The 25539-nt window shown below is 39.0% G+C and overlaps 1 protein-coding gene across 1 annotated transcript in view; it reads right to left on the bottom strand.

Annotated features, from left to right (window-relative positions):
* agbl4 (AGBL carboxypeptidase 4) overlaps window positions 1–25539 on the bottom strand; it is a gene marked incomplete at both ends in the record, with an annotated part of 370772 nt that overhangs the window by 40991 nt on the left and 304242 nt on the right. The window contains one exon of the mRNA XM_052010683.1: window positions 2637–2751. Coding sequence (XP_051866643.1) covers window positions 2637–2751 — 115 coding nt within the window. The remainder of the gene's footprint in view (window positions 1–2636; window positions 2752–25539) is intronic.

Below are 25539 nucleotides of genomic sequence, written 5' to 3'. Positions count from 1 at the left end.
TCCACCTTGTTATGATCTTGCACTTTATTTTCTACCTGCACTGCACTTTCTTTGTAGCTGTTACACTCTATTCTGCTTTCTGTTATTGTTTTACCTTGTACTACCTCGATGTAGTGTGTAGTGAATTGATCTGTATGAATGGTATGCAAGACAAGTTTTTCACTGTACCTCGGTACATGTGACAATAATAAAATAATTCCAGTTTTGGTATCAAATAATGGTATCAAATATCATCATCTGACAGTTTTGTGACAAAGTTTTGTCTCCCTTTTATTTATATGATTTGATACTACAAAAAAAATCTTTAGATTAAACAAAACAAATTGCACCAACATTGATATGAGGTATGTGTCACAAAAATATTTGGACACCAACAAATAGACTATCTATTTTAAATGAACATTAAAGCCAAACTACATCCACCTTGTTTGGTTTATAATGCAATATGAAATCTCTAGTACTTATTTTCCATCAGCTCTCAGTTTTTGTTTAGATGTCAATAGAACAATCACTGTACAGAGGCTGTAGTTACTACAATGGCAAACATACTTTTTTGTTTGTTATTTGGCCATTGCCAGCTGTTGCTTTATAATTTATATATCCACAAACACAAGATATTTTAGAAGGATTGTTAGAAACAAGAGCTGTCCATAAAACTACCTTTTGCACTTTCAACATAATGTCAAAATGTTGTGTTCATGACTCCCTTAAGGATTAAGAGTTCATAGACTTGAAATGCAGAACACTAATGGGAATGAAATCATACTTTTAAAGTTCTCTGTTGATTTAAGCACCGTATGTGACTATTGATTGAATGAATGAATGAATGCATGCTCAATTGTTAAACAATTATAGGATAACCAAGATAAATGTTCAGCGAGTGAAGTAAAAGCTGTATGAGTGTCTATAAAGTCTGGTAGTTTTGAGGAAGTCGATATTACAAATTCTCAACAGTTATTAAGCGAAAGTGTGCAAACATTCATTGAATTCTCATATAGTATGAAATTCACAATGAACCTTCCATACGGTCTGTAGTTAAGGCCAGTATTTATTATCATCAATCCCCAAAGTGTTCAAATGTCAAAGATCCACAATTTACAGACACACAAGGCATGGTTACTAGAACCATACAATTCTATCAGGTAATTCATTTCATAATGCAACATTATACTGACATCAAACATACCTCACAGCTTGTAGAGAATATCCAAAAAAGGGTCAATGTTTAGGTCAAACAGTCTGTTCAGCCTCCAGGTTTAAACCCAGAAAACTGGTGATGGCATGTTTATCAATTGCACAGAATCCAACATTTAGGTTACCAATTACATCAAAGTGTGAGGAATATCCTACAGTCAGTTCTGCCACCCTAATGCTAATCTCAGGACCAGTCAACTGCTGGCTAGAATCAAAGGTATGCCCATCACAGTGGCTACTAACTGGCAAATCAGTCCAGGTTTGAAATTTATATTATTATTCAATAATTCTTTCAAAAGGGGAAAGTTAATTCTAATATGGGGTTTTAAGCATGAAAAATTAACATACACTAAACTAAAGATTAAAATCACATTTACATAAAACAGCTACCATAATTTTATTTAAAAAAGCATTCAAGTAAGAATATGATTCAGCTGAACATTTAAACCTGTCAGTTCTTACCCATCTGGCATCCTAAAATAATATGTTTAAGGGAAAAATATATTTAAGATTAGGCTCAACATTAAACAATTATTGTCGATATATGCAAAATTCAGATGTTTTATGTTTCATTTTATATTATTTTAATAACTTTGTGTTTACAATTATTATGCTTTGAGTGAATTGGATGCTAATTCTTTGTCTTTGTAACAGTGTCTGGAAAAGCCTCAGTAAAAGCTGCTCAGTAAAGGGATATTTAGAACCTCTTCAATCCTTTTACACCAAAACTGGGCCAATACATATGTTAGTATCCTACCAAACTTGCCCATGGAAATGTAAACTTATCTTTACTGTAGAGTTGATGATCTATTAGAAAAGTAAATGTTTGAAAAATTTTTGGATAAACCATGTATGGGCATGTTTTCTTGTTTAGCACAATTTGCTTTACCTGGATAACTGTTTCCAAATAGAATAAAGCATTTTACATCAGTCACTACAGGCAAATGTTAGGAAATACTAAGAATTAAGACAAACTTACATAAATTAATTGTTCAAAATTTGTTATATTTTACTCGTAGCACTGGCTCATTTTTAAAGTGCATTTATGACTAATCATTTCTAATACAAACATCTGAAAGTCTCAGAATTGAAAGGTGTATGTATGAGTTAATTCTGATACAATACTGTACCATTGCAAATCAGCCTATCATAATGAGAAGCCTTTACACTATCTCTAGCATTATAGAATAAGTGTAGTTTCAGGTTCAGTGTCACATCTGAAATATGCTGAATTAGATTCCCTGAAAACAATAACACAATTCTATACCCCTTCAGTGTAATCTTGTGCCATGGTAGCTGATGTACACACAAGAACATGCCAGTGTGGCAGCTTTATAATCAATATTGAAGTTGTAGATCAGACAATTATCAGAAGATTATCAGTAATATAGTGAAGCAATAATAGTTGTGCTTAACATATAGCATTGATAATTTTTACTTACCTGTAATTACCTAAGAAAACTCCATCAGGATTTAGCATAGGCACAATTTTAAAGACTAGAACATCACGTAAAATCTTGGCCACTGAGTGCTGACTGACAAGAAAATCAATAAAACCTAGAAGGATCAAAGAAATGAGATACTTTTTCAAAATATTGTTACAGTATGCCATTTTCACTGCACAAATATTACTAATATCAGATTTTCTTTCTTAGATTATTGACTAATCTAGAAAGTTATTTCATTTTTTCAGATAAGGATTGATCTTGCCCTGGACTGAACTTCATTGGGAATAGACTATTACTTGTTCAATTTCTAACTAACAGATTTATGCAATAAGACATTGAGTAAAAGAAAAATCATGTACCGAATGATTTAAAATACTTCAGCTTCCTTAGGAATGCCAAAGTGCAGTGACTGAAAATTCAACCTGCCTTGGAATTGAAATCTATCAAGTAGAAAGTTCAATACAGATGGAAATTTTCACTCACCACCTAGCCAAAAGATTTACTTTTCAAATTAAAAACTAAGCAACATTAGACCACTTGTAAACAATTGGAATATTAAAACAAACACAAATACTCAAAAATACAAATTACCTTACTCTTACCCTTCTTCACAGCCCATAAATTTTCCATTCAGACAAATGGGCTCGTGAATCCAATGGCAGATAAGTGCTCAGGGAAGCCAGCGAATTTGTGCACTGCTGTTGAACTCAATGTAGAAATTTCCTGTTTGCAGCATCCAGGTGGAGTCTATGCAAGAGCCCAGGAAGCAGAGCACAGTCAAGAAAACTCTGATGTAGCTCTGCCAGCAAAATCAAGACCTCCACATTTGTGCAGAAGTCCTGAACTTGCTGAAACTTGATGGTGGGTTGAAGGGGCAGGGGCTTTAGTTGCTGGAGGTGGGAGATAAATGCCAGCAGTTTGCCATGAAACTGCCAGTATTTCCCAGCAAGTTCCAGCCAATTCTCTGTGGTGCATGTAGGTCTCATCTTCTCTGCTGATCAGCATTACTAAAAACTCATTATCTTTCTCTTTACATTTCAAAAATCTGGCTTTAATTAGACTTCAATTTCTCCATCAGCCTATTTTTAATTTCAAAGCCATTCACAGAAATACATTTTAAGTGTTATACTTGAAGTGCTTATTTTATTCTATGTAGAATTAAATACTCCATACAATACAGAAGACAAATCAAGCTGCAGCAACAAGAAAGTTCAGCATTAATGTACTTCTTTTACTACTGGATTTGCAACATTTTTATGCAAACTAGTTTAATGTAAGAATTACATCTAAATTACACAACAGAACTTTTTATCAAAATACTGAATACATAGTTCTTTGCTAACATCAAGACCCTAGAACAAAAGCTTCTCTTTCAGTCAACTGGAGCACAGATCCCTTCACTCTTCATTGTTCTCTTTTACTCATTTTGAATGATTTGGTTGTGAGCTTTAGGAATGACAGCAGAATTCTGTGAAACACAAGAACTATATGCACTGAATGAAGAATAAATGAACTTTGTGTTGGTAGTGGAGCACAGTTGCTTGATAAATCAGCTAATCATATACCTCTGTTTGAGCAGGGCACCCAGTAGACAATATGTTCAGAAGTTAATGTCGTTTCATAGAGCACCCAATCCAGAACTCTTACAGAAGAGTGCTGGGGGCTAAGGAGTTGAATTCAGATACGATTTCTGATCGAAATTAATTATGTCTTCCTTTCCAATGGCAGTAAGAAGCATTTAAATACTGAGCTTCAGTTAAACTAAGGACTCCCCAATTAATATGGAATTAACCATCCACCTCCCACTCCTCTGCTTCATACCCAATCCTTTTGGTCCCTGGTTGTGCCCAGACCTTTACTCCTTAATTAGTGCTAACCATTCACATGAGTCCCTGTGTATTGCCAGATGCTCCAAATTATTGTTCTTGCCTGCAAGCCAAGTGGTCAATTTGGTCAAAATTCTTGGAACATTATTTAATTGAAGGTCTCCTATTAAGATTGGCGAGGACTCCAGAGCCCTATATTCACCAGATGCACTGACTGCATTGAGATTTACACACAATGTTCTTTTTAAAAATCAGAGTCTGGATTTCACATAAAAGGCAAATTCACCCAGAGATTGAGACATAAATGTGCCCCAGGATTGAGATGCTGAAATGGCCACAGCCTGTTGCTGCACACGTAAGCAGAGTATTCCACATCATTCCACTACGTGAAGTTAACCTTTTTTTGTGTATTTTGGATGGAGTTGGTGCTGGCTGTCATACTACAATTGAAGCTGACTTCAGTAACATTGAAGAATAACACTACACATGAAAACACAAGCTCTGTGATTCCAAAGATATTGCTCAGGAAGCATTGATGTTGGGGAGGAAGTAACACTTGTGATATCAGTAACATTGGGTCTGTACTCCTGTTAAGGATTGTACCTTGAAACCAACTTTTCTCTGTTTACATATTGTTACAATGCATGTTTTGAATTGGCAAGAACCAATTGCCAATCTGGGAGAAGGCACAGAAATGCTGTCTCTCTCTGTAAGTTGCTTCATTTAGTAAAGCATTTTGCAAGTTAAACTTTGCAAGTTTAACTTTCCAGTTATCCCCTGGTTTTTCAGAGAGAGATATTGGTACTGAAGCGATGAGGTCCATCCATTATAGACCACAAGACCCTCCAAAAATTGGTAGTATAGTGGACAGTGAAGAAGGTTGTCTAAGGCTAGAGCAGGAAATTGATTAACTGGGAAGCGGGAAAGGAAGGGCAGATGGAATTTAACTCAGACAAGTGATACATTGTGGGAAGTTAAACTATGGCAATACATATACAGTGAATGGCAGGGCCCTTGGGAGTGTTATAGAATAGAGAGACCTAGGGTTACAAGTATATTGTTCCCTGGCATGCTTGCCTTCATTAGCTGAGACACTGAGTACAAAAGCTGGGACGTCATGTTACAGTTGTTCAAATGTTGATTAAGCTGCACTTGGAGTATTATTTGCAGTTCTGGTCACCACTCTACAGGAAAGATGTGATTAAGCTTGAGAGGGTGCAGAAAAGATTTACAAACACGTTGCTTGGATTGGAGAGCAAGGAAAGATTGGATAGGCTGGGTCTGTTTTCACGGGAGCAAAGTAGGCTGAGAGATGACAGAAGTATATAAAACTATGAGAGGCATAGATAAGGTAGATAGCCAGACTCTGTTTCCCATGGTAGAGGTGTCTAAAACTAGAGGGCATAGATTTAAGGTGAGAAGGAGGAGGTTTAAAGGGGATCTGAGGAGTAAAGTTTTCACACAAAGAGTAGTCGGTATCTGGAATGAGTTGTCAGAGGAGGTGGTAGAGGCAGGAACTGTAACAACATTTAAGACACCTGGACAGGTATTTGAATGAGCAGGGCATGGAGGAATATGGAATTAAAGCAGGCAAGTGGGATTAGTATAGATAGGCATGATGGTCAGCATAGATGCGGTGGGCCAAAGGGCATAATTCTATGTTGTACAAGAGTACTTCCAAGCCCCTGAGCCCTAATTTCAACAAATGATTTTGAATGATCAAAAACTGGTTTCCCCTTTGTCTGTACTGCTAGTCATAATCTCAAAAACCCCAATAGATTTTTCAAACAGTATTTCCTTTCCATAAATTCCTGGTGATTTGATTCTGCCCAATCAAATTATGACTTTATAAATACCTGTAAACAAGCCCTAATAGTGGATTCTAGCATTTTCTCTATTATTGATGTCAGGCTAACTGGCATAAAGTTCCCTCATATATCTAACTATTCTAGGACATATTTTATAGCATAATCAAATTTCTAGATAAATGTCTCTGTCATTTGCATTTTCTACATTATAATTTCTCCATTATACATTTTTCTGTCTCTGCATGAAAGTAATGGGTGGGAAGTTCAAGGGAGATATCAGAGGAAGGTTTTTTACCCAGAGAGTGGTTGGGGCATGGAATCTGCTGCCTGGGGCGGTGGTGGAGGCAGTTGGTCAAATTCAAGAGATTACTAGATAAGCATATGGAGGAATTTAAAATAGAGGGATATGTGGGAGGAAGGGGTTAGATAGTCTTAGGCGAGGTTTAAAGGTCGGCACAACATTGTGGGCCGAAGAGCCTGTATTGTGCTGTACTGTTCTATGTTCTATGAAAGAGATCTGTGTTTTGTTTTGTTAATCTGACGAATGGAGGCTTCTACAGACTGCTGTTAAGTGACTTGTTATTTTCATATTCCATTTTTCCTTTTTCAGTTTCTTGGTGATCCTTTGATAAATTCTAAGATCCTCCCAATCCTCAGGCTTGTCATTATTTTTCACAAGATTATAAGCCACTGCAACATACAAAAAACTGGAGGAACCTAGCGGGTCAGGCAGCATTCATGAATGGACATGGACAGTCAACGTTTCAGGTCAAGACCCTTCATAGTCCAAATGAAGGGTCTCGACCTGAAATGTCAATTGTCCATTTCTCTCCTTACATGCTGCCTGACCCACCTAGTTCCTGCATCTTTTTATGTGTTGCTCCAGATTCCAGCATCTTCAGACTTTTGTGTCTCTTTTATAAGTCTCTGCATTTAATTTAATACCATCTTTAAGATCTAATAAAATGTCACAAACATTAGCACTGTTTCTCTCTCTGCCTGGCCTGTTGAGTTTTATTTTATATTCCTAGCATTTGCAGCATTTGCCTTTTGATTTAACTTAAAATTCCCTTATTAGTTGTGGTTGGATCATTTTATATGGGATTTTTGTTTCTTAATCACATGTATATTTGTTGCAAATTATGATTTATTCCTTTAATCATTTATCACATTTTTTGGTCTTTTTTCCTCATTCTACTTTGGCCAAATCACCCCAATATACCTACAAAGTTTGCTGTGTTCATATTTAAAATGTAGTTTCAGAGTAAACTAAAGCACTCTCAAGGTCAGAGCAATATTCTATCATATTATAGAATTGTATTCTGGTGACTCTTCCCCAGGAATTCCTTTACTACAAGGTTGTTGCGTTAATCTAGAAAAATAGCTGAATGGATCTTCCACACTACTGCTGTAAATCTGGTTTGCCAGGTTGTACGACAATTAATTCCCTATGATTAATGTATTACCTCATTAGGTGCTTCTCCGCTTTCCTGATTTGTATTCTGCCCAACATTACAATTAATTTTATAAACTATATTAAACAGTCATTTATTTTCTCCCCCTTATTGTCTTTTAGTTCCACCCAAACTCATTCTGCGCCTTGATTTTCCAATCTGAGACACCTTTTTCCTATGTTTTTAATCCAATCCTACATTATATTTATATCAAAAAGTTAACCAGAATATTAATTTGCATTATAGTGAATCGAGGGGGCATAAAAACACACTTGAAGATGAACTGGAATTCAGTCTGTCAAGCCTGACCAGTCCATAAATTTAAGTCTGTCCTGTATCTCAATTGTGATAACTCCATTTAGTTCCACATCTCTTAGTACCTTTACTTATCAAAAATCTTATCAATCTCAGTTTTGAAATTTTCAATTGGCCAAATCTCAACAATTTTTATGGAGAAAGTTCCAGATTTGTGTGACTAAATTGATTCATATTAGCGTAACGCTATTACAGCGCCAGCAACCCGGGTTCAATTCTGCTGCTGTCTGTAAGGAATTTGTACGGTCTCTCCATGTCTACGTGGGTTTCCTCCGGGTGCTCCGGTTTCCTCCCACATTCCAAAGACGTAGAGGTTAGGAGCTGAGGGCATGCTATGTTGGTGCCAGAAGAGTGGCAACACTTGCAGGCTGCCCCCAGCACATTCTCAGTAACACAAAAAGACGCATTTCACTGTGTGTTTCGATGTTCATGTGACTAATAAATAAATATCTTATCTTATCTTAAATGGCACAACTTCAACTTTAGGATTACACCCCTTATTCTAGGTTCTCCACTCAATGAAATAGTTTATATGTACATTTGCCAGAAGATTTTTAAGCATTTCCACAAGTCACCTCTCAATCCTCCAATCTCACTGTTATGATTTCAATGTTCCAGAGTAATATAAGGAATGGTTAGTCTTTTACCGGAAAAGTTGGCCTGTCATGGTCAGCTTAGTTCAAAATGGTCATGACTAACAGAGGCAACTGTAGATGAGCTTAACGGTCGTTGAAAAGTTTAGTCTGAATCAACAGTAAGTTCTAGTCATGGGGCCGTAGTCAATGAATACCAAAACCAAGCATCTGAGTCCCAGTTGTGATCTTCCTGTCTAGGAGTGGAGCCAGCAAACTGGGATTCTCAAGAGAATCTCCAGGCAATGGGGGCCTTCTTCCTCTGGGATCTCTTCTTCCTTGTTGATCTGTTGGAAACACTTAGGCAAAGCCTGAGGCCTCCTGATGGTAAGGTTGTGGCCATTTCTGGCAAGTACTGTGGTGCATCTCCTTTGTGGAGCAAAAATCGGCATCCCAAACTGAGAAATACAAGACACTCTTTGGTGGTTTCCTGGCATTTCCAAGGCTCACGCTGTAAAGGGGCTTTGCTGCAATAGCATGGAGACACAGAAAGAAGTCAAGGAAGGACTAGATAGCCCTGGTTATCGAACAGCCAGCCCTTTTTGCAGCACTATGCCTGAAATCTAATAGACAATGTGGACTGCCTGACAATAGTATAGCTCTCCAAATAAAAGGCACTGACTATTTATATTCATGGTTGCACACATGTTGGACATTCAGGGAGTGATAGTGCTTGCAAATGATGTAGAGCTCCTCCTTGTCATAAGGAGCCTAATGTACCACAGCTGTGTATTCCTCCTCTCCTTGAATCAGGAAGTAAACAATCTTTCCAAGTCCATGTGTTCCACTCAGATCATCACTGTTCTACCTTGAAAAGTCCTTGACAAGTAAGATTAAAGAGAATCCCAAGAGATTCTATACATACATCGAGCAAGAGGATAACTAGGGAGAGGGTAGGACCACTCAGGGATAAAGGAGAAACCATGTGGTTGGAGACAGAGGATATGGACATAGAGCTAAATAAGTACTTTGTGCCAGTATTTACCAAGGAAAAGGATATGGAGGATAGTGAGATCAGTGTGGAACATGCTAATGTGCTCGAGCATTTTGAGATAAAGAAAGGGTGGTGTTGGGTCCCCAGGGTCTGATGGGATATACCCCAAGTTATTGAGAGAGACAGGAGATGAGATTGCTGGGGCCTTGATCAAGGTCTTTGTGTTCTCTCCAGCCACAGGCGAGGTCCCAGAGAACTGGCGAGTTGCTAATGTTGTTCTATTGTTCAAGAAGCTATTGGAAAGGATTCTTAAGGATAGGATTTATGAGCATTTGGAAAATCAAAAAATTAGGAACAGTCAGTGTGGCTTTGTGCAAGGCAAGTTATGTCTTACTAACTTGATTGAGTTTTTCGAAGAGGTGGCAAAGGTGATCTATGAAGGTAGAGCTGTGGATGTTGTCCATGTGGATCTTAGTGAGGTGTTCGACATGGTCCCTCAGTGTAGGCTCATCCAGAAGAGTAAGATGCATGGGATCCACGGTGACTTGGCCGTTTAAATTTGGAACTGGCTTGCCCATAGAAGACAGAGAGTAGTGGTCAATGGGATTTATTCTGGCTGGAGTTCCATAACCAATGGTGTTCCATAGGGATCTATACTGGGACCTCTGCTGTTTGTGATTATATATAAATGACTTAGATGAAAATGTGGAAGGGTGGGTTAGTAAGTTTGCAGACGTTACAAAGATTGGTGGCGTTATGGATAGTGTAGAAGATTGCCAATGGATACAGTGGGATATAGCTCAGTTGTAGAAATGGGCAGAGAAATGGCAGATGAAGTTTAATTCGGCCCAGTGTGAGGTGTTGCAATTCGGGATTAGAGGGCATATGCTGTAAGGAGAGATTGGACAAATTTGGATTGTTTTCTCTGAAGCGGCGGAGGCTGAGAGGAGACCTGATAGAAGTTTATAAAATTATGAGAGGTTTGGATAGAGTAGACAGCTGGTATCTTTTCCCCAGGGGTTGAAATGTCTAATACTGGAGGGCATGCATATAAGGTGAGGGGCGGCGGGAAAGTTCAAAGGAAATATATATTTGTTTTACACAGAGTGGTGGGTGGAACGCGCTGCCAGGACTGGTAGTAGAGGCAAATACAATAGAGGTATTTAAAAGGCTCTTAGATAGGCACATGAATGTGCAAAGAATAGAGGGATATTGACCTTGTGTAGGCTGAAGGGATTAGTCTAGTTAGGTGTTTAATTACTAATTTAGCAACTTCATGGGCTGAAGGGCCTTTTCCTGTGCTATACTACTCTGTGTTCTATAGATTCTTTTTTCTGAATACTTCAGAAACATTAGAATATTTCATTACTTAAATGTGTGATTTATCCAGCTACTGGTACTATTTTCCCTTTCTTGGACAGGGCCTGTTTTGCCTGTGCCACATAGACCACTATGACAGAAGGTGCTTTAGCCAACTATTCTAGAAGTCTGTTAGAGGATCAAAGGTAAGTGTGATTTTTTTTTCACTACTCCTTGGCCATTATTTCATTTAAAATAGTGATAATGACTTAAGCTGAGCTTTCGTTTCAACAATGTAGTGACTTCAGTTAATTATATTTGTTTAGGACATTTGTGATTGATGTTAGGTTATTAAAACTATTCAGATGCATAGCACTAGTCTTTCTCCTGACAAATCAATGGAAATTTAATTCTGAAGCTATATCATCAAGAAGAAACAGACAATCAAGAACATATGCCAGGAAATTCATTCGATCAGTTATTTGGGGCATTGAATATTAATGCATCTCAGTGCATTAGGATTGTAGTCTTAGATCAGCCCTACCCTAAGTGGATTTCAATACTTCCTGCTTAAATTTCAAAGAGCTGCAAGAACTTAGCCATGCATCAAACATAGCAGGGCTCCAACCCTTAAAGGGATCCCCTTCAGTTGACAAGCCACTGCAGAAATGGATTTAAATGCTGCCATGAAAGACAGAGAGACAGGAGGAGGGAGGATGCATGTGCCCAATTTACAAACTTCAATTTAGAATACTTGATGAATAAAATATACACTCAAAAAGAAGTACTTGTGCATCAAGGACCATAATCCGGAAAGACAAGAGATTGCAGTTGGCAAGGGGTATATGGATCAATTCTGCAAAAAGGAAGATGACCTCACAAGTTGAGGTAAAAGTTCTGATACCAACCTCCTTCTCAAATAAATTCATCTGCAGCATTCAAGCATACTCAGGCATACACTCACACTCAGCCATGTGGAGGCAGATACCTGCACACCCCTCATAGATACAATAAGACAATAATGTCTCTGGTGAACTCGTAAAAAAATACACCACTCCTTTACCTTCAAGCCAACTTTACTCCTAAGAGTCCTTGCTTCTTAAAAAGCAGCCTTCCATGCCAATTGCTGTTCTCCATATGGGCAGAGTTGTCACATGTGAGCATATTGTTTTTCTTCAAGAACTGTGAGGTGGCACTCTGAGCAATCAGAATTTTTGTTGGGAGCAGGTTGCCATTCTGCCAGAGCAGTGAACTTGCAGCCTAGGTCACTGCTGATGCATATCCATTTGGTCTATCTAAACTCCTGTGCCTATAGTGAAAAAGCACAGGAAGACAGCAGCTACAGGAGTAATAGGGGGACTTCATCAGAACAAGAGGTCAGCCAAATCCAACTGGAAGGCATTCCCAAAGTATTTTTTTATTTAAATGGCAAATCACTTGAATCATTTGACTATGATTATACAACCATATGTACACATGTATGAGGAGCACGAGTAGGATACTCTGCCCCATGATTCTGGCATTTAATAATATCCTCATTAGATTGTCAGCTCAACTCTGCATTCTTGTCTACCTGAAGTAATTGTTCAGTCCCTTGCTTATCAATAATCTAAATATACAAATATTCTGCTTCCACTGTCTTTGAGGAGGGGAGTTCCAAAGACTCAAGGGCACCTCCAAGAAAGAACTTTACCTCACCTCTGCCTTAAAAGGGCATCACCTTATTTATTAAATAGTGAACCCTAATTCAAGATTTTTCCAACATGAGGTAATACCTTTCCAAAAACATGTCAAGGCTCTCAGGATGACATATGCTTCAATCTAGTCCCCTCTCAGTCTTTTAAACCCTAGTAGATACAATCCTAGCCTGTCCAATTTTTGCTCATAAGACAACCTACCCATTTCGGGTATCAATCCAGTAAATCTTCTCTGATCTACTTCCAATGCAATTACAGCTTTTCTTGAATAAGGAGGCCAATACTGTAGTATTCCATATGTGGTCTCATCTTTATATGTGAAGCATTCAATACCACATGAAAACTGTTGGAACTACAAGCTGACAAGTCATTGGTTTCTCTTGCACCCCTTCCTGCAGTCTTTACTTGTCATCCCTCTGTACTGTCCTGACCATCATTAATTAACTATTAATTATGCTAATTAATATAATTTTGATTAGACATTGTCTTGCCAGGAATCCACTTTAACTAGGCTATGAAGTTAGTATGCACAGTGTTGAAAGATAATCTCATGCCTTGCCTGATGGTACTCCTCATTATTATACTAATCCTTCATTCACATATTTAAGGTCAATGGAAGATTAGAAAGCACAACAGATCCTTTGAAATAATTGAGATACAGCAGCTAGTAGATTTTCCCTTTCTTTATAATACAGTGCTGAAATGAGTTATGTGCAATTAATATCCTGAATATCTACTTAAGTAAGGATGTAATATAATGATCTTCACCGCGTGATTAGATGATCGCATGACATTTTCCAAATAGATGAACTGTGTGTAAGTAACATTGGCCCTGACCTGTAGTTGCACAATGAGGCAAATGCCATTTATTTAGCAATGATCCATCACTGTATGGGTATTTATGGGGGAAGCAGAGGGAAAGTAAAAATCATCAAAAGAGATCTCTGCAACCAAGCACCTGTGACTTGATGATCAAAGTGTTAATCCCGCTGAGAATTTCATCACTATCAAGCTGTTACCTTGGGCAGAAACACATCCCGTTCAAATTCCTGCAATGGCTATCTGTACATTATGATGCCTGAAATCCAAAGTTAAATGATCCACTGTTAAGATTTCCATTCTACTCAGTCTCATCTGCCAGACTTGCTAATGTGATAATGCTGTGATGTTCAAATCATAGCAACATGGACCTATTAACATGGCATGCGCAGAGATGATTTTACACCGTAACAGAGGTTTGATAATGATAAGCTATCTTTTACTGTTGAATTGCATGAGTTAGAGCTCAATAGCTCCAAGTTCTGCACATAAGGAACACTGGTATGAGAACAGCAAAGTTCAGGAAACATCTGTTTGCCAAAGCTCTTTGCACAACTCAGTGTTCCAATTGATTGATTTTAAAACGTATTCAACGCTGTGAGTGGACATTTAACTGGATCAACTGTTGCCCTTAGGCTTATAGCTGGCATTAATTCAAACAATTACTTCAAAGGAATCTCACAATCCATTCATTAGCAATAAGCTATAATGGGAATTTACAGCACAGATGTCTATCAAGGAAGGTGGCCCCAGAGCAGATAATTTAACACTATTGTTGGGAATGAGGGAGTATTTTTGATGGTAATATTTTAATCCATTGAGGCAATGCTCCTTCCCTGCTGAGTGGTGCCAATAAACACAAGTAGCATGGGACAATGATAAAGTGGATCTGATTTTGTTCTTAACGCAACCCTTTCCACCAAAGTACTTTGAATGTGGATCATGTGACGGTAATGCTTATTTGACTGTTTCCATATTTCAAGATTTTTTTGGGCATCAGGAGCACAATGTTGTGAATGAATGAGAATTCTGAACTCCGGGTTGGTCATTGCATCCTTGGGTGATGTTTTGAATATTTGCATTCTTACAATAAAGCTTTAATTTCTTTTGGCTGGTATAATGATTCTACTGGAGTGATAAGAATAGTGGATATGGCACAATCACGTTTTGCTCTATTCCCTGCCATTGAGAATGAATGCAGTGTAGTGCATGTGGAATAGTGAATATGCCACGATTTGTGGTGGAACTTTGGAGTAGGATATTCATGAGAACTGCCAATCAAATTAATTGTCTCAATCTGTTCATCAGGACAATGTCTCCCTCCTATGGCACATCACTTTATATTCACGCATTGGCACTGAGAGGGCCTATAAAGTTAACTCTTTTGGAATGAAGCAATCATGTAAGCTTCTGAGAAATGTAGCAAAATTCTTCTTGTAGTCTACCATGACTTGAAAAGTGAGCAAGTGGTAGTCCTCGTGATTCACATGGAGTTCCATTTCTGAAGGAGAGTGCAAAGCACCACTAAAGTGCAGGTTATAAATACATAAACTTTGAGGAAGCCACAATGCTGACAATTTTCTTCATGCTGATTCATCTTCTTTGCTAAAGGAAAACTACTGAAAACCCTTTTCCTTAAATATAGAGCAGTAGGTATTGTGGCGAACAAAAACCTGTGAGATATAGCAAAGATCAACCATATCCAACTGGAATAATCCTAAAGTTAGGAAGTTGAGTGTGACATTGACCTTTACTTCAGTGAATAGAGCAGTGCAGGCACAGGCCCACAGAATGTCGCATGTCCAGTTGAAAACAGCTTTGAAATAGGAATGTCAGTCACCGTACCCTTGATGGGAAAAGGGCTTTTAAGTAAGAACACTACTTTAACTCATCCCACAAAGTCCCTGTCTTTGCTTCTCATGCCAGAAAGCCTGGCTGAAATTCTGATGTGGCACCACCATGGAAGCACTCATTGTATGAAGCAATTAAAAAAGGATCACAAGTAGCCATCCAGCTTTTCAAGTTATACATTCCAGAAATTCTTCTTCTAGTACTAATTTGATTTGCCCAGTCTTTTCATAGATTAAAATCCCCCAGGACTACTATATTACCCTTACTACATGCACCATTAATTTCCTTGTTTATATCATGCCCTACCTTACTACCATTACTCAGATCCTATAAACAATGCCCACCAATGTGCTGCTTCTTAACTCCACCCAAAGAGATTCCAATCCTATATCAGGATTTGTTGAGCCATGATCCCTTCTACCAGCTATAGTAACATCATCCCTTGGTAGCAATGCTACACTATTTCTTTTACCTTTTTGCCTGTCCTTCCTGAATTAACCTGCAATTCACCAACTTATAGGCCCCACCTGCAACAGAAACTGATCCAAAAGTCCTAGAAATCTAAAGGCCCTCTCTTCAGCCACATATTCAGTTGGTCTACCCTTTCAATTCTGTACTTGTCTGCACATGGCAACAGGAACATTTCTGAGAGTGTTATCTTTGGCGCCTTGCTTTTTAACCTCCTTCCTGGTTCCCTAAACTCTGCTTGCAGGACCTCATCTCTCTTTTTATCTATGTCTGAGAACTGTGTACTCCAAGGGCCACTGCACTCAGTTTCCAAATACAGAAATGGAGGGGTCTGTAGGTTTCTCTGGTAAATTGAAGCAGGTTTTAGAATGAGCAGTTAATCTCTAAAATGCTTTTTTAGTAAACTACAGGTTAGGACTTTTAATGTGAGTGGCCATTTAAATAGTGTTGTTACAGCAAAAACAGCACAGTGAAAACCTGGTTGGGTTATGTCTTCCCAATGACAGTCATGATTTAACCAAGGTCTTCTAGTTTCTCCCAGAGATGGTCTAAAACATCCTTGCACAAGGATTGACAATCAATATGGAAAACCTATCTGTGGCAGAAGCATGTATCATGACCCAAGAAACACCTGGTCTAATTTTCAGTGCTGTGATTTGACTTGTAAATGTCTCCAATTGCATTCACTCTAAAACTTTTTTTATTCATGTTTTACTTAAAAAATGCTACAAGATTGAATTTTTCTTCAGTCATGTAATTTCTTCAGAATAAAAAACAAGTTGCAATTTATTTTGCATCAGATGCACAAATATCGCCACTGAACAGGAAGCAAAAAGGCTAACTATGTTATCATTATTAATCAGATATCCTTATATTTTCATTAATTGACCAGTCACTGGCAGCAGTTTTAAAGTATATTTCAGTGTCATATAATCAAGACTATCATAATGTTACCTCTGATGGAAATAAATCTACTCGCTACAAGCTGTAAATTAATTCCACAGCTGAGAAGATTAATTGCCATACCAATTATACTAATTTGATGAGAAGTGGTGTACACAAAGACCATTTTAAAATGTGCCATGGGTCAGGAAGGTGAAAACAAACAAATCTTCTCATTAACGGGAACTAGATTTGGATAGTACTTTTGTTATTTCTCAAAAACCTAGACAGAGCTAAACACATTAGGTCTTCATCAGGATATAATTATGTACTCAAGTATGCCGCTGACAAGATGCCAAATGACTGTAATGATGCTTGCATGTCTGGACAAAGTCATAGACTTGTATAAACCCGCACACTTGAAAAACTAAGCTGGAACAATTGTTTGCTTGAAATAATTGACCATCTGCTTTTTAAGGTACACAGAGCCAACTGATATTTCAATGCTTAGACATTTCAATGTATGCCTATTTAAATTTTCATCTTTTGTACATTTATTAATTCAGTTGGAGCTGTCATTTACTGAAGCATCTTGTTACTTACATTGATAGTCATGCTATTTTTTATTTTAAAAACTAAACAAGATTTTGTAGGAGATCTGTTGGTTGGAAGACAGGGCAAGCAAGACAAGGGAGTGCTCAATAATGATAGGAAACTAAAAACTATGGATGTGCATGCCTTTGGATCCTGTCACAGTGGGACAGATAGAAGATAAGAAGGCAGACAGGATACCTGTCCAGATATAATATCAGATCAAGGTCATGCTGGAGCACAAGAAAAAAGTACAAATTAAGCCACAATTAGAGCACTGCATGCAGTTCTAGTCATAGAACTACAAGTAAAACATAGTCACACAAGAGAGGATACAAAAAAGATTTAAGGATGTTACTAGCACTGAAGAATTTTAGCCGCGATAGCAGAATGGATAGGCTGGGGTTGTCATTGGAATAGAGGATGGTAAGGGGATTTAACTGAAATATACAAAACCTGGACTGGAAGGATACATTTCTCTTTGCAAAGTGGCAGAGATTTAAATTACTTGTCAGAAGTGTTAGAGGAAAGATGATGAAAAGTGTTCTTGCCTAGTAGATGGTGACAATTTGTAAAGGACTGCCTTAAAGGATGGTAGAGGCAGAACCTCAATTTAAAAACTACTTGCATATTGTAAGAAGTAGGGTAAAACTAATCTGACCAACTTCTATTCTTCTACATTTTGTAATGATTGATTTTACTAATTAAAATACTTAATTAAAAGCAGAAGTACAACTTTGAGATAGTTGATCAACCATGAAAATACTGAATGGCAGAGCAGGCTCGAATGGCCAAATGGCCTACTCCTGCTATCTTTCTATGTTTTCTATGTTTAACTAATTCAATAAAAATAAATGTATTATTGCCAGCTGATGATTTTGTAGCCTTTCAGTGTGTAGCTGTGTTCCCCATGTACTGGTCTAGTGGTTGGTCAACATACAAGTAACAATGTACTCACTTGTGCTTACAATGCCATTGGAACCTGGGCCCAGAATACTGGGTCTAAACAGTTTTATGATGTTTATGGGAATGCTGCTACCTGTGGATGTCTCTTCAGGTTACACAACATCCAGACTTAGAAATATGTTGCTGTTCCTTCATCATCACTGGATTTTAATTCTTGATTCTATACTCAAAGGCATTGTGGGTATACCATTACTAGAAAGATTGCAAAAGTTTAACTACCACCTTTTCAAGGGCAGTTGTGGATGGACAATAAACACTTGTTTTGCCAGCAGTGCCCACGTACCATAAATAAATTAATTTCCACAATAGATTTGGTGTTGTTATTAAATGACTGTGCTAATATACCCTAGTCTTCACTAAGATTGGTTCTGACTGCAGAGACTGCAGATGCTGAAATCTGGAGCAAAAAACAAATTGCTGGAGGAACTCAGAGGGTTAGAGAGCATCTATGGAGGCAAAGGAACAGTCGAAATTTTGGGTCAAGTTCTGATGCGAAACCGAGTTCCACCAGTAGTTAGTTTTTTGCTCTGTTGTAGACTCATTGGTATCATGGCTAGGCAGAAGGCTGCAGAACAGGATCTCAAGGGTAGCAATCTCAGGATTGCTGCCAGTGCCATGTGATAGTGAAGGTAAGAATAGGAAGAGATGGCAGATGAATGTGTGGCTGAGGATTTGGTGCAGGGGGCAAGGTTTTAGATTTTTGGATCATTGGGATCTCTTCTGGGGAAGGTGGGACCTGTACAGAATGGATGGGTTACACCTGAACTCGAGGGGGACCAATATCCTTGTAGGCAGGTTTGCTAGTGTGGTTCGGGAGGGTTTAAACTAGTTTGTGAGGGGGATGGGAACCGGAGGGGTAGGTCAGTGGAAGAAGTGCATGGAGTAAAGCCAGATCTAACATATAGAGAGGCTCTGAGGAAGGAGAAGCAGAGTATAGGGTCTGAAAGTACTAAGGTGGATGGGCTAAAGTGCATTTACTTAAATGCAAGAAGCATCAGGAATAAGGGTGATGAACTGAGAGCTTGGATAAATACATGGAACTATGATATTGTGGCTCTTGCAGAGACTTGGCTGTCACCAGGGCAGGAATGGATACTGAATATTCCCAGATTTCAGTGTTTTGAAAGGGATAGGGAGGGGGGGGAGAAGAGGAGGAGGGGTGGCGTTACTGGTCAGGGATACTATTACAGCTGCAGAAAGGGTGGATAATGTAGCAGGATCCTCTCTAGAGTCAGTATGGGTGGAATTTAGGAACAAGAAGGGAGCAGTTACTCTACTGGGAGTATTCTATAGGCCCCCTGGTAGCAGCAAGGATACTGAGGAGCACATCGGGAGGCAGATTTTGGAAAGGTGCAAAAATAACAGGGTTGTTATCATGGGAGACTTCAACTTCCCAAATATTGATTGGCACCTGCTTAATGCTAAAGGTTTAGACGGGGCAGAGTTTGTTAAGTGTGTCCAGGATGGATTCCTGTCACAGTACGTTGACAGGCTGACTAGAGGGAATGCCATATTAGATCTAGTATTAGGTAATGAACCGGGTCAGGTGACAGATCTCTCGGTGGGTGAGAATTTGGGGAACAGTGACCACTGCTCCCTAATCTTTAGCATTGTCATGGACAAGGATAGGAGCAAAGAGGATGGGAAAATATTTAACTGGGGAAAGGCAAATGATGAGGCTATAAGGCTAGAACTTGCGAGTGTGAATTGGGATGACATTTTTGAAGGGAAATGTACTATGGAGATGTGGTCGTTGTTCAGGGATCTCTTGCAGGATGTTAGGGATAAATTTGTCCCGGTGAAGCAGAGAAAGAATGGCAGGGTGAAGGAACCATGGTTGGCAAGAGAGGTGGAGTATCTAGTTAGGAGGAAGAAGGCAGCATATAGACGGTTTAGGCAGCAAGGATCAGATAGGTCTCTTGAGGAATATAAGAATAGCAAGGAAGGAACTTAAGAAGGGGCTGAGGAGAGCTAGGAGGAGACATGAAAAGGCCTTGGCGAGTAGGGTTAAGGAAAACCCCAAGGCATTTTTCACTTATGTGAAGAGCAGAAGGATGACAGGAGTAAAGGTAGGATCAATTAGGGATAAAGGTGGGAAGATGTGCCTGGAAGCTGTGGAAGTGGGCAAGGTTCTCAATGAATACTTCTCTTCAGTATTCACCAAGGAGAAGGGCCTTGATGACACTGAGGACAGTGTTGGTAGGGGTAATGTTCTAGAGCACGTTGATATCAAGAGAGAGGATGTGTTGGAGCTGTTAGAAAATATTAGGACAGATTAGTCCCCGGGGCCTGACGAAATATTCCCCAGGCTGCTCCGCAAGATGAGGGAGGAGATTGCTGGGCCTTTGGCTAGGATCTTTGAGTCCTCGTTGTCCACGGGAATGGTACCAGAGGATTGGAGAGTGGCAAATGTTGTCCCCTTATTCAAAAAAGGTAGTAGGGATAGTCCAGGGAATTATAGACCAGTGAGCCCTACATCTGTGGTGGGCAAGCTGTTGGAAAAGATTCTTAGAGATAGGATCTATGAGCATTTAGAAAATCATGGTCTGATCAGGGTGAGCCAGCATGGCTTTGTGAGGGGTAGATCATGTCTCACAAGCCTGATAATGTTCTTTGAGGAGGTGACCAGGAAGATTGACGAGGGTAGTGCAGTAGATGTGGTCTACATGGATTTCAGTAAGGCATTTGACAAGGTTCCACATGGTAGGCTTCTTCAGAAGGTCAAAGGGCATGGGATCCAGGGAAGCTTGGCCATGTGGATTCAGAATTGGCTTGCCTGTAGAAAGCAGAGGGTTGTAGTGGAGGGAGTGCATTCGGATTGGCGGGCTGTGACTAGTGGTGTCCCACAGGGATCAGTTCTGGGACCTCTGCTTTTCGTGATTTTTATTAATGACTTGGATGAGGGTGTGTTGGCAAGTTTGCAGACGACACAAAGGTTGGTGGTGTTGTGGATAGTGTAGAGGATTGTCGAAGATTGCAGAGGGACTTTAATAGGATGCAGAGCTGGGCTAAGAAGTGGCAGATGGAGTTCAATCTGGAGAAGTGCGAGGCGGTACACTTTGGAAGGACAAACTCCAAGGCAGAGTTCAAAGTTAATGGCATGATTCTTGGTAGTGTGGAGGAGCAGAGGGATCTGGGGGTCCATATCCACAGATCCCTGAAAGTTGCCTCACAGGTGGATAGGGTAGTTAAGTAAGATCATGGAGTGTTAGCTTTCATAAGTCAAGGGATCGAGTTTAAGAGCCGCGAGGTAATGATGCAGCTCTAAAAAACTCTGGTTAGATCACAGTGTCCAGTTCTGGTCACCTCATTATAGGAAGGATGTGGAAGCATTGGAAAGGGTGCAGAGGAGATTTACCAGGATGCTGCCTGGTTTAGAGAGTATGCATTATGAGGAGAGACTAAGGGAGCTAGGGCTTTACTCTTTGGAGAGAAGGAGGATGAGAGGAGACATGATAGAGGTATACAAAATATTAAGAGGAATAGATAGAGTGGACAGCCAGCACCTCTTTCCCAGGGCACCAATGCTCAATACAAGAGGGCATGGCTTTAAAGTAATGGGTGGGAAGTTCAAGGGAGATATCAGAGGAAGGTTTTTTACCCAGAGAGTGGTTGGGGCATGGAATGTGCTGCCTGGGGCAGTGGTGGAGGCATGACATTGGTCAAATTCAAGAGATTACTAGATAAGCATATGGAGGAATTTAAAATAGAGGGATATGTGGGAGGAAGGGGTTAGATAGTCTTAGGCAAGGTTTAAAGGTCAGCACAACATTGTGGGCCAAAGGGCCTGTATTGTGCTGTACTGTTCCATGTTCTATGTTCTATGCCATTATAGAGAAAATGGAAAGAAATTTCTGTGGGCAGTTGAACTTGAGCAATGAATACCGAATAGTTAAATGGCATATCCTTCAATCTCATTCAAGCTCCTTAATTGCAAGTATACTCACCTTGCTTTCAGTGGAAGCCTGAGAAACCCCTGAAATTCCACAACTAGTTAGTATATTTAAATATTGTGCTAATTCAACAATTAAACTATGTTTAGTTGGCAACTTGCCCTTCCTGAAGGGTCACATACAGTCTAATGGTCGAAGTGCATAAATCAGCAGGTTAGAAATGGCTTCCTTTGGGCTCATCCTTCATACATTTAATCAACTTTGTTCCCACATACTCCAAAACCCATGCACTTAAATAGCACAAAATCTTCCATCAAAGTGTCCTATTTGAGGGTATTCATACAGGAGGCTAAAAACCAGAGGAACATGGTAAAATGACCCAGACTAATTTGGTTCACCTTTTCATGATGCAATGAAAATGAAATTATTGGCCCTTCATAAAAATCAATTATAATGAACTAATCTACAACAGATCCAGGTATGACAGAACAAAATTCCAGTAGTAGAGTACTTTGGGAAATATTGTGGCCTGTTCCTTCAGATATGAAATTGGTCATACATTTCTTATCTCAAATTACTCATTCTGGGTAGCCAAAATGTTATTTTCTGACAGAACTCTTATTTTGCATATTGAACGAATTAACACTAATTTTTTAAATTTCTGGATGATTTGCTTTTACGTTTATTTTACCTGAAGCATGTCTCATTCCACTTCCACCATAATTAGATGTATCAATATAAAAGCAACATATTCCTGCCACCATGTTTCTTTCTGCAAGTATTGTTAATAAAATTATTGAAGCTGTACACTTGATTGCAATTTTATCATCAGTGACAATTAGTTTTATCGTATAAATTTAAAATGGCTGTAAAATAAAGTGGCATCCTGTTGTTATGTTTCAAAATTCTTACATGGTTCTATAGCCATCTTTTTAACAGCAGATGTGTGTGAATGTGTGCTATGGATATGTATTTTTCTTGGTATTTTGAGATGTCAAATATGATTTACAGAAGTACCTTAAGAATGGAGGAATTTGTGCCGTACAACCATTAGTTTTACAAGTTCTTTTATAACATTTGTTACTGTAAAGATGAAAAGTAAAAAAGTGCGTGAAATTACTGTCAATGAACCAGAAGAATGAAGGAAAGAGACAATGAGAGGAAGAGACTGAGAGAATAACAGAGATATGATGCAAACAAGAAATCTAACTGTATGCAAGTCACAGATTGTTAAAAATGTGGTAACACAACAGCTACAATAATTAGGTGAAGAAATAAAACGTGAAATTGCATCACTAAGCAGCAATTAAAAAGGAGGTTTAATGCACGTCCCAAGCTCCAGTATACAAATGATGCTGAACCATTTCAATGTCATACATTAAGGTTCGTGGCTTAGTAAAGTATCAAAACCACATCCTTAGGCAATCATTTTCATTGCCAGTGATTATCAGTACTCTCTGAAAACCACCGCAATTCACAGACATGTTAGTGGTAAAAAGGGCTCAGTAGCAGAGGCTTTTTAGCACATTGGCTGCTGATCTGCTCTCAAATTGTTTGTGCGCATTGTTAATGCAAATCACTTCATCCAATAATAAAAATCAAAACAGCTGCACATTCTGGAAATCTGAAATAAAAACAAATATTCTCAGAACTGCTGACCTGGAACACTTAACAGTTTTTTCTTTCCATAGATGCTGCTTGACTGGCTGAGTTTTTCCAGCATTTCTGCTTTTGTTTCAGACTCCAGTGTCTGCAGTTTTATTTGCTTTCTATCACAATCTGCAATGTATTGCTGCATTGTGAAGGTTATGGAGACTGTAGGACAGCAAGTTCATTTCTGCCTCAGGTGAAAAACATCTGACAGAGTGAGTGATGGACTACCAGGGCAGAGGTTTTTGACTGTACTCATACTGCACATGGACTACAAACCAGAACCCTGTAATGTTTATGAACCGAGAGGGTTAACACTCCCTTAGTGTGCAGCTGTCTGTGATTATGGTTAGAAGGAGATAGTGATGGTCAATGTTAATACCCAGGGAATAGCCAAAACTCCTTCATAACATAACCGTACTGTGACTACTTTTTGAGCCACCATGTCAGACCATAATGTGGCAACTTAGAGAGAAAAGATACCCAACATCCAGACCGTACACACACTCCTGACCAGAACGTGCATATATTCAGAACAACACCATTTGTCTCACAGTAATGGAACAGACAACTGGGGTCTAGTGCACAGCCTCTGCTGCCGGGATCTCTCAAGAAGGACCTTGAAATACAGCACCGAGTGAGTCCCAATTTCCAGTGACTTGTTGCATGCTCTACAGGACACATAACTGCCTGCATGACATGGGCAGTGGTGCAGCATGAAGACAGAAAAAGCAGGACCTTTGGGTATTTCTTTCTGGATTCAGTTAGATAGACAGATTGGATGATGTTACTAAAGCAAAGGCTACATAATATCTCTACTCTTCAGAGAATGAGGCACCATTTCTGGAAGGCTCAGGCCATCACCAGATTTTCACCCATCCCATCTCACCCATTCCCACCAAGAGGATCTGAAGAACAGGTGTAGCATTCCACAAGTACATTAGTCTCTGCACTATTATCATGGAAGAGGAGAAAGAGATACTAAAATAGTATTTAATAAGAGTGCAACATGTCAGATGGTAGCCACTTCATTGAATGAAACTTCCAACAGTACAGTTTATATGAAGACTTAACTGAGAATATTTTAAAAGGCTATGGACCTAATCTGGTATAGAAGGTGACACTTGGCGTGGATGTGGTGGCCAGAGGGCCTGTTTCTGTGTTGTACATCTCTGTGATTTCAAGTATAAGACCAAGAGCTTGCACACCTGCCAGGAATACTATTTCTCTGACTAGGGTTGCATTTTATGGCACTGGCTTATTTCAGATAGCCATGATAACCTTTATAAATATTTGTGAGATTCAATATGGGGATATGTCGGTCAGGTGACAAACAGACTTTACAGATAGTTGGGGATTTCAACATTATGTGATAGCAGTGAGATAAGACTAGTAATCAGCTTTGAAGGATTGCTTGCCTTCCCCCAAGGTCTAGAATGCACTGTAGATTGAACATGATAATACACAGAGGATCAAATATGTCATGCCTGATCTAGCAACAATGCACATCCTTGGAAATTCAGCCTTTCCTCAGCTCTTTTGAATGAGAAGACTGTGTCAATGGAGAACTTCTGTATGATAAACCTTATCCACTGTTCTTATACATGGCAAGAGTAGTTTGAACAGCAACAATGGAATGCTGCAAGAAAGCATTTGCTCAATAAAATTGCTTGTGTAAAGGCCATGGATATTTTAGAGATATATTTGCATTGTCTGGATAAGTCATGAGATCTGCAATATGCTCCAATGCATAAACCATGATTAATTATACTCTGCTGTGCCCTTCATAACTTGACTATATAAAAAAGATTC

The sequence above is a fragment of the Pristis pectinata genome, chromosome 3 (assembly GCF_009764475.1).
Source record: "Pristis pectinata isolate sPriPec2 chromosome 3, sPriPec2.1.pri, whole genome shotgun sequence".
Taxonomy (NCBI): Eukaryota; Metazoa; Chordata; class Chondrichthyes; order Rhinopristiformes; family Pristidae; genus Pristis; species Pristis pectinata.
Note: the sequence above shows the minus strand (reverse complement) of the source record. Positions and strands in the feature narration are given on the sequence as shown.